General features: G+C 41.8%; 2 protein-coding genes across 3 annotated transcripts in view; both read right to left on the reverse strand.

Annotated features, from left to right (window-relative positions):
• RPS5 (ribosomal protein S5) overlaps positions 1 to 5,088 on the reverse strand; it is an 11,772-nt gene extending 6,684 nt beyond the window's left edge. The window contains exons 1-3 of one of the 2 annotated variants that reach the window (XM_015825933.1): positions 4,999 to 5,088; positions 3,216 to 3,321; positions 2,529 to 2,738 (exon numbers count right to left, since the gene is read on the reverse strand). In XM_015825933.1, the coding sequence (XP_015681419.1) occupies positions 2,529 to 2,738; positions 3,216 to 3,320 (315 nt within the window). In that variant the 5' untranslated portion in view covers position 3,321; positions 4,999 to 5,088. Of the gene's footprint in view, positions 1 to 2,528; positions 2,739 to 3,215; positions 3,322 to 4,920; positions 4,939 to 4,998 lie in introns of those variants that run through there. The other variant, XM_015825934.1, reaches the window with a different exon arrangement.
• Positions 5,089 to 8,519: 3,431 nt separating this feature from the next.
• Positions 8,520 to 14,054, reverse strand: part of LOC107296596 (coiled-coil domain-containing protein 105-like) — a 21,128-nt gene continuing 15,593 nt past the window's right edge. Inside the window, 5 exon segments of the mRNA XM_015825936.1 lie at positions 8,520 to 8,720; positions 9,573 to 9,686; positions 10,291 to 10,386; positions 12,323 to 12,489; positions 13,881 to 14,054. Of these exon segments, the coding sequence (XP_015681422.1) occupies positions 8,520 to 8,720; positions 9,573 to 9,686; positions 10,291 to 10,386; positions 12,323 to 12,489; positions 13,881 to 14,054 (752 nt within the window).

Here is a 14,054-nt window from a genome sequence, read left to right on the forward strand (position 1 = left end):
ACAACCATGTCTTAAGGGCGCGGCGGAAGGAAGGGAGATCAGGGATCACCCTGATCTCTGGGGGCAGTTCATTCCAGAGGGTGGGAGCTCCCACAGAGAAGGCCCTCCCCCTTGGGGTCGCCAGCCGGCACTGTCTGGCTGACGGCACCCTGAGGAGACCCACTCTGTGGGAGCGTACAGGTCGATGGGGGGTAATCTGTGGCAGGAGGCGGTCTCGAAGGTATCCAGGTCCGGTGCCATGGAGCGCTTTGAAGATGATAGTCAACACCTTGAAGCGCACCCGGAAGGCCACCGGCAGCCAATGCAGCTCGCGCAAAAGCGGCGTAACATGGGAGCGACGAGTCCCTCCCAACACCGCCCGCGCGGCCGCATTTTGCTATCTTGAAGGTGTCTTTTCCATTTTATAATTTTTTTTTAATACTGCAACCCTATCTTTTAATTCTGTTTTCAACTATGTTCTTATTTATGCTTTTATATTTCGTGATGTTTTTATTGTTAGCTGCCCTGAATCCCTTAGATAAAATGGGTGGTATTGAAATGCAACGAATAAATAAAATGTTCAAATGCTAATTATTCATAATTGCCTTTCTAATGCTAGCCGGATCAAGATGATACACTAAGCAAGTGACATCCGTTGATACTGATCTGTGTCAACTTTTTTGAAATGCTTTTAGTTACTTTACGGCACAAGTAGAGGTCTGAGGCTGCTTGCCACCAAATATTCACCAGCAAACTCTAGCCTCGACTCTCTTTTCCATTTCTCATGCAGCAGTTCCCCAGCATTCATTTTTTGCAGGCCTTAACAACAAAGCAACTGTCAGCCCTATGAGGCAGACCAGACCAAGGAATGAACTCCACAGAAGACAAAAGACTATTTTTACAGACAGTTCTTCTTTAGATTGCCTGGTACAGTGATCTTGTCACAGTTATGACAGTGATGAAAAAGTAACTTTGGGACCCACACATTTACAATGTTTGCAGGTTTGAAAAGCAAAGCAGATCATAAGCAGTCAGTTTCACTTAGCAACCATTTTTCTTAGTAACAGTTGCCAGTCCCATTGCAGTTACTAAACAAGGACCACCTACATGTAGACTGGTAACATAATTTCCAAGTGTGATTGTGTTTCCCCTTTTCTTTTATACCTGTGTAAATTAGAGATGTCTCTGAGATATTTGCATACTTTTTCCAGATGCCCTAAACTTAAATCTATTTTCTCGTTCTCATCTCTTTGGAATGGTTCTCCCCAGTCTCTCTCTCTTTGCTCTCTACAGCAATGGACTACATTATATTAAGACAGCCACCATCTTATTGTAAGAAAATGAATAATGATTATGATGATGATGTTGGAAGGGACCTTGGAGACCTTCTAGTCCAACCCCCTGCTAAGGCAGGAAACCCTATACCATTTCAGACAAATGGCTGCCCAGTCTTTTCTTAAAAACTTCCAGTGTTGGCGCGTTCACCGCTTCTGGAGGCAGGTTGTTCCATTGATTAATTGTTCTAACTGTCAGGAAGTTTCTCCTTAGTTCTAGGTTGCTTCTCTCCCTGATTAGTTTCCATCCGTTGCTTCTTGTCCTGCCTTCAGGCCCTTTGGAGAATAGCTTGACTCCCTCTTCTTTGTGGCAGCCCCTGAGATATTGGAACACGGCTATCATGTCCCCCCTCGTCCTTCTCTTCGTTAAACTAGACATACCCAATTCCAGCAACCGTTCCTTATATGCTTTAGTCCCCAGTTCCCTGATCATCTTTGTTGCTCTTCTCTGTACTCTTTCAGCATCTCTTTTACATCGTGGTGACCAAAACTGGATACAGTATTCCAAGTGTGGCCTTACCAAGGCATTGTAAAGTAGTATTAATACTTCATGTGACCTTGATTCTATCCCTCTGTTAATGCAGCCTAGCGCTGTGTTGGCCTTTTTGGCAGCTGCAGCACACTGCTGGCTCATATTTATATGATTGTCCACTAGGACTCCGAGATCCCTCTCACAGTTACTACTATTGAGCAAGGTACCAACTATACTTTACCTGTGCATTTGGTTTTTCTTGCCTAAATGTAGAACCTTACTTTTTTCACCACTGAATTTCATTTTGTTCAAGTCTATCAACATCCTTCTGTATCTTAAGTCTATCTTCTGGAGTGTTAGTTATTCCACCCAGCTTGGTGTTGTCTGCAAATTTTATGAGTTCCCCATCTATCCCCTCGTCCAAATCGTTGATGAAGATGTTGAAAAGCAGTGGGCCCATGTTTCAAAACTGATAAACTGTTTGCAGTATCTCTATTCCTTAAACTAAAAATTAGTCAAGTGCTTCTTGAGAAAATGAGCAAACATAATAGCTGTCCATCAAATGTAGTTATGTCAGGCCTGTAATTCCAGATACATGGCTTATGCCTCATTCATACTATAGCTATTTATTTCTAGTAGGTATGACTTCATCTCTCTTTCTCTTGGCCCCCTTCAAGTAATACCTCATTTCACAGTATTTTCCTGCTCCGTGCCTTAGCATAGTCTTTTCTCCCCATGCTTACCTCTCCTGTGAGCAGATGGATGATCTCAAAAGCATGTTTAATGATGCGCACAGTCATGAGCTTCTTGCCGTTGTTGCGCCCGTGCATCATCATGGAGTTGGTGAGGCGCTCCACAATCGGGCACTGGGCCTTACGGAAGCGCTTAGCAGCATAGCGCCCAGCACTGTGAGGCAAATACTTAGCATATTTCTCCTTCACAGCAATGTAATCCTACAAACACACGAGTAAAGAGTCATGCATTAGGACAGTGGTGGCAAACCTATGGCACTAGTGCCAGAGGCGGCACTCGGAGCCCTCTGTGGGCACACGTGCCGTTGCCCCAGCCTTGCCTCCCCCTGCGACCTCCTCACCAGCAGCCCCTCTGGAGGAGTCACCCCCAAGCGTGGCCCACACGGAGCAGCGCAGCCAAGGACATGGCAGCCAGGCAGCGTAGACAAGACTCTGCCCTCACGCCCCATCGCGCACAGTTGCTGCGGGGAGAGGGCGTCGCCACCATGGCGCTGCTGGGCTGCCTTGGCGATCTGCGGCGGGCCCTGGAGGCGGTGAGTGGCCCTGCGGGCAGGCGGGGTGGGGGCGGGGCACTGCATTAGGATAACTATCAGAATAAAACTCTTCTTCCAGCCAGAAGACAAACCAGTCTGCAGTTCTCAACTTCCAAAATTCCACCTGTAACTTCTCTTTTCATACCTGCAGTGAGATATCACTGATCTGAACATCGTCTGTGCTCCATTTTCCAAACAGCTTGATATCAGGGGTCTCTGCCACAGCAGGGGCTGTCTCCCAGTCAGTCATTCTAGAGACACAATAGAAAGCAGTTAGGTCCTGGATTGGCCTCCCCTCCCTCCCTCAATAGTTTGTTCCTCCCTCCTAATATTGACTTTCTGGATAGACAATGTCAGGCAAAGCTCTAGCTGTGCTATGCAAATTAGTCCAATTATCTTTTCCTAACACGGAAGAAGCATTTCATTTGTGAATTGCACAGCTCTAATTCATAACCAATACTAACGATGTAGCGAAGCTATCAGAAAGAATCCAAATGGGCTGTAATTCCCACGTACCTGGAAAAACATGGTGCAGTACAAGCTCATTCATTTAACAGTTAGGTGCCATTATGCCCGTATTTCAAGATTATAGTTGTAAGCTTTATTTAGAAATGTATTACTGTTACCTTCCCTCTTTTCAATGTATACTTACTCAGATAATCTAAATCTTGATACTAATTACCAAGAGCATACACATTCTATACATTTTGGAGGCTGTTTACATAAATTAGCTGGAGGGACAGGTGAGCAGAAATGTGAAGAAAAGGCTGGGGGGGTTGGGGAGAATGGAAAATGTACTACTGTATAAAGCAGTGTTTCTCAACCTTGACCATTTTAAGGCATGTGGACTTCAACTCCCAGAATTCCACAGCCAGCATTGCTGGCTGTGGAATTCTGGGAGTTGAAGTCCACATGCCTTAAAATGGTCAAGGTTGACAAACACTGGTATAAAGGGGCAGAAGGGTTGTGTAATAAAATACTAATACACCCATAAGTAAAATGAAGAGCAGTGTAGAATCATACAAGCTGAAAGTGAAATGTAAGTGGGAAAAAATCTCACGAACTACAACCTTCTTCACTCTCAATAGTCCTTCTCTCTCTCTTAAAACGGGAGACGCCTATACTTGGGAGCACCTTAACTTAAAAACATTTCTCCTTCAGGGAAGTTCATTTCAGAAATTAGGAGGTGCCAAAGATTACCCCCCCCCCCAAAAAAAGTTCACTGGTCAAGTAAAGATTTAAAGCCCAATCTCCCCATTCCTCTCCAGGACTGGCCTAGGGTAATTTTTAGAGGGGTTTTAATTATATTTTAATTGGACTACGTTTAAATATTTCTTTTTAATTAATTTTAATTCTGTAACTGTTATTTATGTATTTTTAATCGATTGTCAGCCGCCCTGAGTCCGCAAGGAGAAGGGCGGGATATAAATCTAATTTAATAATAATAATAATAATAATAATAATAATAATAATAATAATAATAATAATAATAATAATAATAATAATAATAATAATAATAATAATAATGCACTCTATACTGGATCGGGACTACAACTCCCATTTCAGTCAGCATGACCACGCTGGAGCCATGAACTAATTCAAGTCCCAGCATTATTGGAAGGGTGCCGGGTTATAGGGGGCCGACCGGCCTACAAAATACGCCTCAGAATTGCTTTAATGTTACATTTGATTTGATTAATCCCTTAATTGAATGTGACGTTACGCCGCCGTGTCTTAAAAGATTTCTCCGCACGGGTCACGTGCTCCTGAGGGCTCCCCGGCCTCATTCCTCAACGGATTCTGCCCACCGACCCCCAGGCCTTTCCCTCAGAGCCTCTCCTCATGCCCACCCTCGGACCAAACAGGATCCCGTCGCCGCCCTCTCAGCCTGGCGAAGGTAAAAGCTCACACGGAGACGCTCCCCTCACCTCCCCGCGTCCCGCTCGCTGGCTCAGGCAGAAAAGGGCCGCACGCGGGGTTACCCAGAGACTTATCCACGGGCTTAACGGCTTCCGGCGCATTTACGCATGCGCTATCCTCACTCCGGGCCGCCAGTCGGGTCCCAAGAAGTCGTCGCGTGTTTTGTACGTTCTCTGGCGCATGCGGAGTTGGCCTTTCCAATTCCGAATAGTGACAGATGTAGAGGGGTTGGCGGACCAAAATGGGCTTGATATCATCATCATCATCATCATCATCATCATCATCATCATCATCATCATCATCATTATTATTCATTAGACCAGTGTTTCTCAACCTTGACAATTTTAAGGCATGTGGACTTCAACTCCCAGAATTCCACAGCCAGCATTGCTGGCTGTGGAATTCTGGGAGTTGAAGTCCACATGCCTTAAAATTGTCAAGGTTGAGAAACACTGCATTATTAGACCTAAACCTCAGTCAACTGAACATTCAAATTGGCTGGCGCTGATGGCTGACACGGGTTGCTATCAGCATCCTAGATGTCAACCAGGTACCGCCTTAAAATATAAGATGTTCCGAGTAGCGCAGTTTTTTGTAACATTGCTGTATATGATGATGATGATGATTGATGATGATGGCAGTTTGCTTTTCGCCATCAGTCTTTCCCGGGCATCAGTTTTATGTCTTTGTAGCTGAACTGCTGGGTAAGTCAACTACCCGATCTGGGTCGCAAAACTCCGGATGCCCAGTAGGTGGAATCAAGAGAAAATGGGCTGCATCTCGCCCGGATTTTTGAACTCGGATCTGGGGGCCCTAATGTCCCCATGACTCTTTTTTATATATATATAACTATTGGCAAGAGAGACCTTGCATATTAAAATCTCTTTTGTGCAGGCGTATTTTGATCAGCTTCCATCGCTTTCTTTGCTCAGACTAGGTGAAGCATAATCTGTTTAAGTGGAGGTAAAACTGCCTTTACTTTCCACGTTCATTCATTCAAACTATATGTCCCCGATCTCATTACGAGTGATTCTGGGCAGTGAACAATCAAATAACAAGTTACCATCACATTGCAAAAATTAAACTATATACAGTAGTTGAAGATGATGTTATAATCCATGGTTGTTGTCACAGCCAGGAGATGGGACACTTGTCATGTTGGGGCCCTGTGCCTGGACACACAACCAAATTTTTAGCGCTTATGAAAGGCCAGCAGGTCAGGGCTATCATGATCTCCAGAGGGAGGATGTTCCATCGGGCAAGTGCTACTGCAGAAAAGGCACATTTCCTGGGCCCTAGCAACTGCCATTTCCTGGCTGACAGGACCCAGACAATCTATCCTGCCAGACAAGATTGGTTAGGTAGAAACAACTGAAAAAAGACAGTCCCCCAGGTAACCCAGTCAGAAGCCATAAAGAACTTTAAAGATGACAACCTGCACCTTGAATTGCACCCCAAAGCACCGTGGCAACTACTGCAACATGGAGTACTGGTGTTGAATGTGCCAAATAATCAACATCATTTACTACCTGTGCAGCTGAATTCCATATGCTCTTCAAGGGGAGCCTCGTATAGAGTGCACTGCAGTAATCCAGACGAGAGGTCACAAAGGCATGAGCGACAGTGAGAAGAGTTGGAGGACTTCTCCAGAGAAAAGAACTGAATGACTCTGCTCCTTTAACCCTTTTGTGAGAGAATCTCCAAGTGGTACTTGTATAAATAACATCTGCTTTAGTTCCTTCTTCTTCACAAAAATTAATGCTGAAGAACTATTTGATATGAGTAGTCCCAACATCTTAATCAACTTTAGGCTTTAAAAGCTTAAAATTGTGTACAGATTGTCCCCAGAGTTCACACAGTTCTCCCAATAAAACCTGGCAATACTAAATCACCATCATATAATTTATTGCAGTAACTCAGATTATTGCAATAGCAGAGGCATTATAGAAACAATTGTAGCTATTGGAATAATGTAAAAATCACCATATACAGAGACAAAACAATTTCACATCAGTATTTCTCTGCTCTGAAGGTTTAAGGGAAGGTGCACTGGAGGTGCATTCTGATAGCTTCCAAATGTATTCTTCCCTGCTCCTAAAAACTAATGCATTGTATGTAGTCATCTGAAGTGTAAAACTTCATGAGTTCAATTTCTGGTAGGAGATTTAAATCCCATAGAATAACACATAGCTATCTAACTACTGAGAAATTCCAATGAGGACCAACGTGGTCGTGTAGCACCTGCCTCCTGGCAAGCAGCATAATGGTTGCTCTCTGGTACTGTGTATATTAAAAACAGGTCCAGGGCAGCTGGTTGAGAGGTCTTGCTGAAAAATCTAATGTGCTAGTTCTGTGGATACTAGGCTCGAATAGATAATACAGATCATATAAAAATAATAATAATAAAGGTTTAGTAATTTTATGGTGTCTAAAATGTCCTCAAGACTGTTTGATATAGTGGTTAAGGCACCAGGCTAGAAACTTGGAAACCTAACTTAGGCGTGAAAGCCAACTGGGTGACCTTGGGCCAGTCCCTCTCTCTCATCCCAACTCATTTCATGGGGTTGTTTTTGTTGTGAGGAAAATAGGAGGAGGAAGGAGTATTGGGTATGTTTGCTGCTTTGAGTTGGTTATAAAACAAAACAATAAAGGTAAGATATAAATAAATAAAAATTAACAGGACGGTTTGATGTGGTGGGGCTGCAATATAAGAGGTCAAAGAACCTCCACTGAGTGGAGGTCAAAGAACCTCCACTCAGTGGAGAAAAGATTCTGAAGTCACAGATTACAATATCCAGGGAGAGTTAATACCTTATATGTCTTAAGTATGGTATAATGAATACAAGAATACACCTATTAAAAAGAAGATATCCCACTGGTGGGCTTGGATCTCTATTTTTTCTTTTTCTTTTTCCAGAAAATCAAAAGTAATTTCTAAATTAGAAGAAATTGTAGGAGAGTATTAAGAACCTCAAACGCAATATGTTGACTTTAAATGGTCCCTTCCGGTTCTCTAATTCTGTGTATTGTGTGCCCAGTATTTAGCACAAAAGTTGTGCTACTATACACAAATTTGGATTTAGTAATTAGGTTTACAATAGGAGAAAACAGTGACCTTTGTTTTTACTGATTTATCTCCTGCTTCTGTTGCAGGAGCTAGATAGCATACACAGTGCTTCCTCCTCCAGATGTTCTCACAGCTGTCCTGTGAGATAAGTTAAACTGAGAGAGACTGAATAGCCCAAAGTCACCCAGTGAGTTTCCGTAGCTAACGGTGGATTTGAACCTGAGTCTTCCCACTACCTTAATCTCTACTACCATAACTTCGACACCACATTCTACATTAAGCAGTCACATTCCCCTTTTGTCTTAGGAATCTGACTTAATTTTGTTAGTTAGAGTATTTTGAATTTGCTATTCCATTCTATTATCACAGCCCGTCAAATATTTTTCCCTCCTTAACTAGAAAGAAGTTGACTACTATAAGGGTCCAGCTTTTATTTTAGCACTAATTAATTTGCCAGGCTTCCTAGGTATAGACCAGTTGAAAAATCTCATTCATGTTGGTGCGTGGATGCATACGGCGCTGCCGCAGCCGTTTAATGCTGCCGTCAACATCATAGCCTGTCTGCTTGTTGTGAATGCATTCATGCAAGTACTTCTGAGTGGCTTTTAGATGTTGGATATTCATGGCCGTATCTTCCATGAAGCGATCAATCTGTGCAGTGGACTGGTTAAAAAAAAAAAGCAAGAGTAGAGAAGAAAAAGTAAGTAAGGGTTTGCAAGCCTGAGAGGACATATTTGCAAATAAATTTTGTATCCACAGAGTTAACTTGCATCATAACGAGGTGTACAGCTAATTCAATAGAAGAGAATATTTGTTAGAAGAGAGTATTTATAGCTCAGGGTTGAACTATGACGGGTCTTTGGTGTTCTCTGAGCTTGGTTGTTTTTTTGCAGACATTTCATTACCTGACTAAGTAATACCATCAGTGCTAGAAGGCAGTGGGGTTTGCTCTTTGTTTATATATAAGTGGTTTGCCCTGTCAGTGTTGGTGGGAGTATTGTTTAATTCTTGGTAATTCCTTGATTACCCTGTTGTTTACTCTTTGATTGTTTAAGTTGGCAGTTCCTGAATTGGGATATTGTTTGCTGCTTGACTGTTGGTCTGGTGTTAATCTCTGCTTATCTGGGTGCTGATTGCTGTTGAGGAGGTGTTTCAATCAAGGAACTATAAAATAAAATACTCCCACTAACAGTGACAGAGCAAGCCACTTATATATAAACAGAGATCAAAACCACATTCCCTTCTAGCAGTGATGATGTTACCTAGTTGGGTAATGAAATGTCTGCAAGAAAACCACCAAGAGAGTACCAAGAACCCCACAGATAATTCAGTTTAGCATTTTATGCCACAAACACTGCAAGTCCCACTGACCAAAGTAGAACAGTTAAGCACACCTGCCAAAAACGGCTTTACTGCTGTTTTGAGAAACTTCCTTTTATTTTCTCCCCATGCCAAAATTCATGGTCTGGAAGACCGCATTATACATCCTACACAAAGACTATAATATCCCCTTACCTGAGTGACGACTGCAGCTTCAGGCAACTGTGTTCCCACGTGTCTCTGATATGTCCGCACCATTGGCCGTGTCAGCTTTTCTCGTGTCTCCAGGTACTTCATACTCTCAGGGCCCTGTGGATATAAATTCAAAGCATAGAAAAGCAACTCTTTTCCAATCGAACTCCAGCTCATCCAGCTATATAAATATTTTTTTTAAAATATTGTGTTTTATCATTTTCAATGATTTTTTTTTTATTGGGAGCTGCCCAGAGTTGGTTGAAAGATGGGCAGCTGTATAAATGTTTTAAATAAATAATCAGAGTTAATAAATTCTCCAATCCGGGAGTCCAAATCCTCCATTATCTTTAATTTGCCAAGATGACTGATATTTATTGATTATCTGACATGTTTTATAATTATTGCTATTTTTTTTAACTACAGTTACTTATTATTGTGTTAACTATTCCCACTGAATACTTATATCCGGACGACAGTTTGTTTGCTAAAGCTTGGAATGTCATTGGGGACAACCCCATTGTTGTATCTACCCCCATGCCAACTCCTTTCCTGAACCCCACCCTGAACCCCATTACCTATACTGATCCTTCCCTTCCCCTAACTTTATAAAATTTAATAAAATATTGTTAAAAAAATAAAATAAAATAAATAATCAGAGTTGGGGCAGGCTAAGGGAGAGAATTACAGCACAGGTGGCTCCCAGCCTTTAATTTCTCACCAGTGTCAATCCACGAGTGAGACGCATCTCGTGCTGGAAACGTTGGCAGCGGTGCAGAGTGCTGCGTGTTCCTCCCAGGGTTATGTCTAATTTTTCCTGCCAGTGAGAGGGAATAAAGGAATGATTGAACCAGGCTGATCAGACATGCTAAATTTCCAAATCTAATTCTAACTTATTTAAGCGCCCTAGTTTAGAATCGGGAGTATTCGTAGTATGCATCACTTGTCTAAGATACAAAGTTTGAGAAGAACAGGACAGGGTTAAAAAGTCTGTGTCATGGTTCCGACAGATGAAACTCTTCAAAGAACTTTGAGGCATTGTTTACCTTAAAGAATCTTTATTAGAGCAGCATAGCACGGGCACATACATAAGCGAAGCTAAAATCTGGATTCCCCTCCCCTTAGCACACAGTATCAAACACAATTCCCTCCTCTAATTAACAGTCATAAATCACATTCTCAAATTAGTTTGAAATGCAGGCTTTCCCTCCTGTTCTCCAACCCGCCATTTCTTATCTCTTATTTCAAAAGGCCTGAGTTCACACAGTATTACAATATTGTTATGTCTAACTAACTCCCATCACATTCCTCCTCCTCCCCCAGTATCATTTAACTCTAAGAGTAAAGCATAAGAAAGAAAAAGGCTGCATCTCCAATGTTGTCAAAGCAAGAACATCCAATGTTAGCAGTGTTGACAGTCTGTTGTTAAAAGTACAGGAAATCTTATGACCACCACTGAGCCCAACATTTCTGTTACTAAGTGAGACATTTGTTAAGTGAGTATCGCCCCGTTTTATGACCTGGCCACAGTTGTTAAGTGAATCATTGCAGTCATTAAGTTAGGGACACGGTTGTTAAGTGAATCTGGCTTCCCCATTGACTTTGCTTGTCAGAAGGTTGCAAAAGGTGATCACGTGACCATGGGACACTGCAACCGTCATAAATATGAACCAGTTGTGAAGCATCTGAATTTTGATCACATGACTATAGGGATGCTGCAACTGTCTGAGGTGTGAAAAATGGTTATGTCACTTTTTCCAGAGCTGTTGTAACTTTGAACTGTCACTAAACGAACTGTTGTAAGTCAAGGACTACCTGAATAGGTCAGTGTTTTTCAAACTTGGCAACATATTGACTGGGGAATATTGGGAGTTGAAGTCCCCTAAGTTCCATTAAGAACTGATATGAAAGAGATTCTGATGGGTTCAATTAATATAACACTAAGTTCTAAATCTGGATTTAAAAAAACTATATCTTTGGCATTCGCTTAAGATGCCTGAGCAAATATGTCTTAATAAGATCTGGGTCATACAGCACGGAAAACAATAACTGGGTCCTCACAACCACTTTGTTGTATGACAGCTAGAGTTGCTTTTGGTGAAATGGACAGCCATGTAAATCAGATAAATAACAAATAAACAAACAAACTAAACCACAGACTGAAAAAGTAAACTGAATTTACCTTTTCTGTCTCCTTCAGAAATGTTTCTTTAACCTTCCGGTCTAGTTTTCAGTCCCCTTTTAAATGTTGACTATAGACAACTCTGCTCAGTGTATGGGGTCAGCCAGGCCATTGCCATTTGAGACTGTAAATCACAAACTATCCAGTCCTCAGTCTGTTTAACACACTGTGTGAACTGGACAGTGGGTAAGGCAAAGCTTAATCTGCCTAGTTGGACTTCTTTCTACCCATCAGCAGATTATTCTAAAAATGATGCTGTGTTATTTGGTGGCAAGTTCCAGAAAATTACAGGGATCGGGGGGGGGGGGGGGAAGAGCGCACGTTCTTGATTCTATTCTAGAGAAAGACAAAACCCTAATGACATACTGCTCATTGGCAACGGAACAGGATATGACAAAAGCAGTGTGTATGCAGTCTGACTTTACGTTAGACCACTTCCATTTTGTAATTGTTTAGTTTTATTAAGATTCTATTCGTTGTCTCAGAATTTGCTTGCTTTTTGAACAGATCAGTGGATGGATGGATTGTCTGACTGACTTCACATATGTTACAGCAGGCTATCTCCCATTACCTTATGACTGAGAGTCTCCTCCATCTTGCCTTGCAATCTGTTCTCAACGGCTTCGTGCACAGTATTACGGGTGTCTTGTGCCTCTCTGATAGCTTTTTGTAACTGAAGCATCACTTCCTTGGTGAGAACAGTAAGACGCCGGGCATCTTCTAAAGCCCCTGCACACTCTGGAGAACAGCAGTAATGAAACAAGAGGAAATAAGAGCTCTCCTCAAATCTCCTTTGTTTGTTGAACGTGGCTTATAATTCAAACCAGCTTCCGTTCCTTTTCACAAGCAAGGACAAGCCACTTGTGAAATAATCTACTCTTGTTTAACTGAAGTTTCTTCTATGTCGCTTGTGTTTTTTAACCTCTGAATCATAGAATTGGACTAAAAGAAATGTGCTGGTCTAAGTCTTTGGATTGATCCCTTTGCCATTTGCAAATTCCTAAATATATCTGCAGTTCTTTCTCAGGGCAAAGAATTCTAGAATCTTGAATATGCCAACAACTAGATTAATCCAATTACAAATGAGCGCATCCTTCATGTAATATGATCATTAGATTACATCTGTCTGGAAAGTTGCTTTGAGAAGAGAATATCAATAAAAAAAACAAGCATGTGCCATCTCACTGTATCTCATTTTGATTTTATCTTTGCCTCTGACTTTGTCTTTATTTATTTATTTTTGTGAATTTGAGGAGATGGAAATACCGATACAGTTTTAAAAGTGGAGAAGGAGAGACAGCAGTGATGAGAATTCTCCTTATAGGATGATCCACTTATGAGAACACATGCTTTTGCTTGCTGCCTGATATGTGAAGGAAAGCACTTAATAAGAGTATACTAGGCTGACTTTGAGGGATGTTTGTCTTTTCAGTGTCTGGATAGACACCAAGCTCCTTAACAGCAAAGCATGATTGGGGAAAAAAGATTCACCTCAACTTTCCTTAATGAATTTTAATGCCAAGAATTGAGGGCTAGAGCACAGAATCGTGAAATAAAAACCTTGCAGCCCTTCATTATTAATTAGTCATTAATCTCATTAAACTCCTTGAAACTGTTAGATTTCTTTTTCTTAGGCTGTTGTACAATCAACTAAACAAATCATTCCTGTCTGTTGATTGTTTTTGTCACTCTTTAAATCTGTCACAGCCCCTTTGCTTTGTATGAGATGCTCTAGCAATTACAGAATTTGAGGGTTCTGATAAGTTCTTATAGAGGTCTTAAGAGGAACTGTCTGTGTACATTAGTTGCCTGCAGAACGTCTGAGAAATTCTAGAAAAAAAGCAATTCAAGAGCCTATATAATTTTTCCCACTTTTTGAAGGGATCGCGATTTGTCTGCAATGTGTATCCAAATAGACTCTAGAAGCCTTTTCTTCAACAGGTAACAAATTCTCATTTGTACAGCTTGTTTCTTGAAACACCACTGATACGATAGGAAAAGACAAGTATTGGCTAACATGTGAAATACATTTAACCTGTATTATTACTTGATAACTAGTTAGCCATATCAAACCACGTCTCTAAGAATTTACTTCTGCACGTTCCCCCCAAAAGTTATATAGTAATTACCTGGTGTGAATGCTCCCACGGGGTTTGGAATTGGGGTTTCATTTCGCTCCACCCAGGGGGAGGAGGGCCGGTCCAGGCCAAGCCAGGAATCACGCCCGGCCCCTAAGAGAACCATGCGCAGAGGCTGGGGCACCAGGTCGAGCACACGGCCGCGTTCACCACACAAGGTGTTGA

Source organism: Protobothrops mucrosquamatus, unplaced genomic scaffold, assembly GCF_001527695.2.
Source record: "Protobothrops mucrosquamatus isolate PMUCROS unplaced genomic scaffold, P.Mucros_1.0 scaffold2886, whole genome shotgun sequence".
NCBI lineage: Eukaryota > Metazoa > Chordata > Lepidosauria > Squamata > Viperidae > Protobothrops > Protobothrops mucrosquamatus.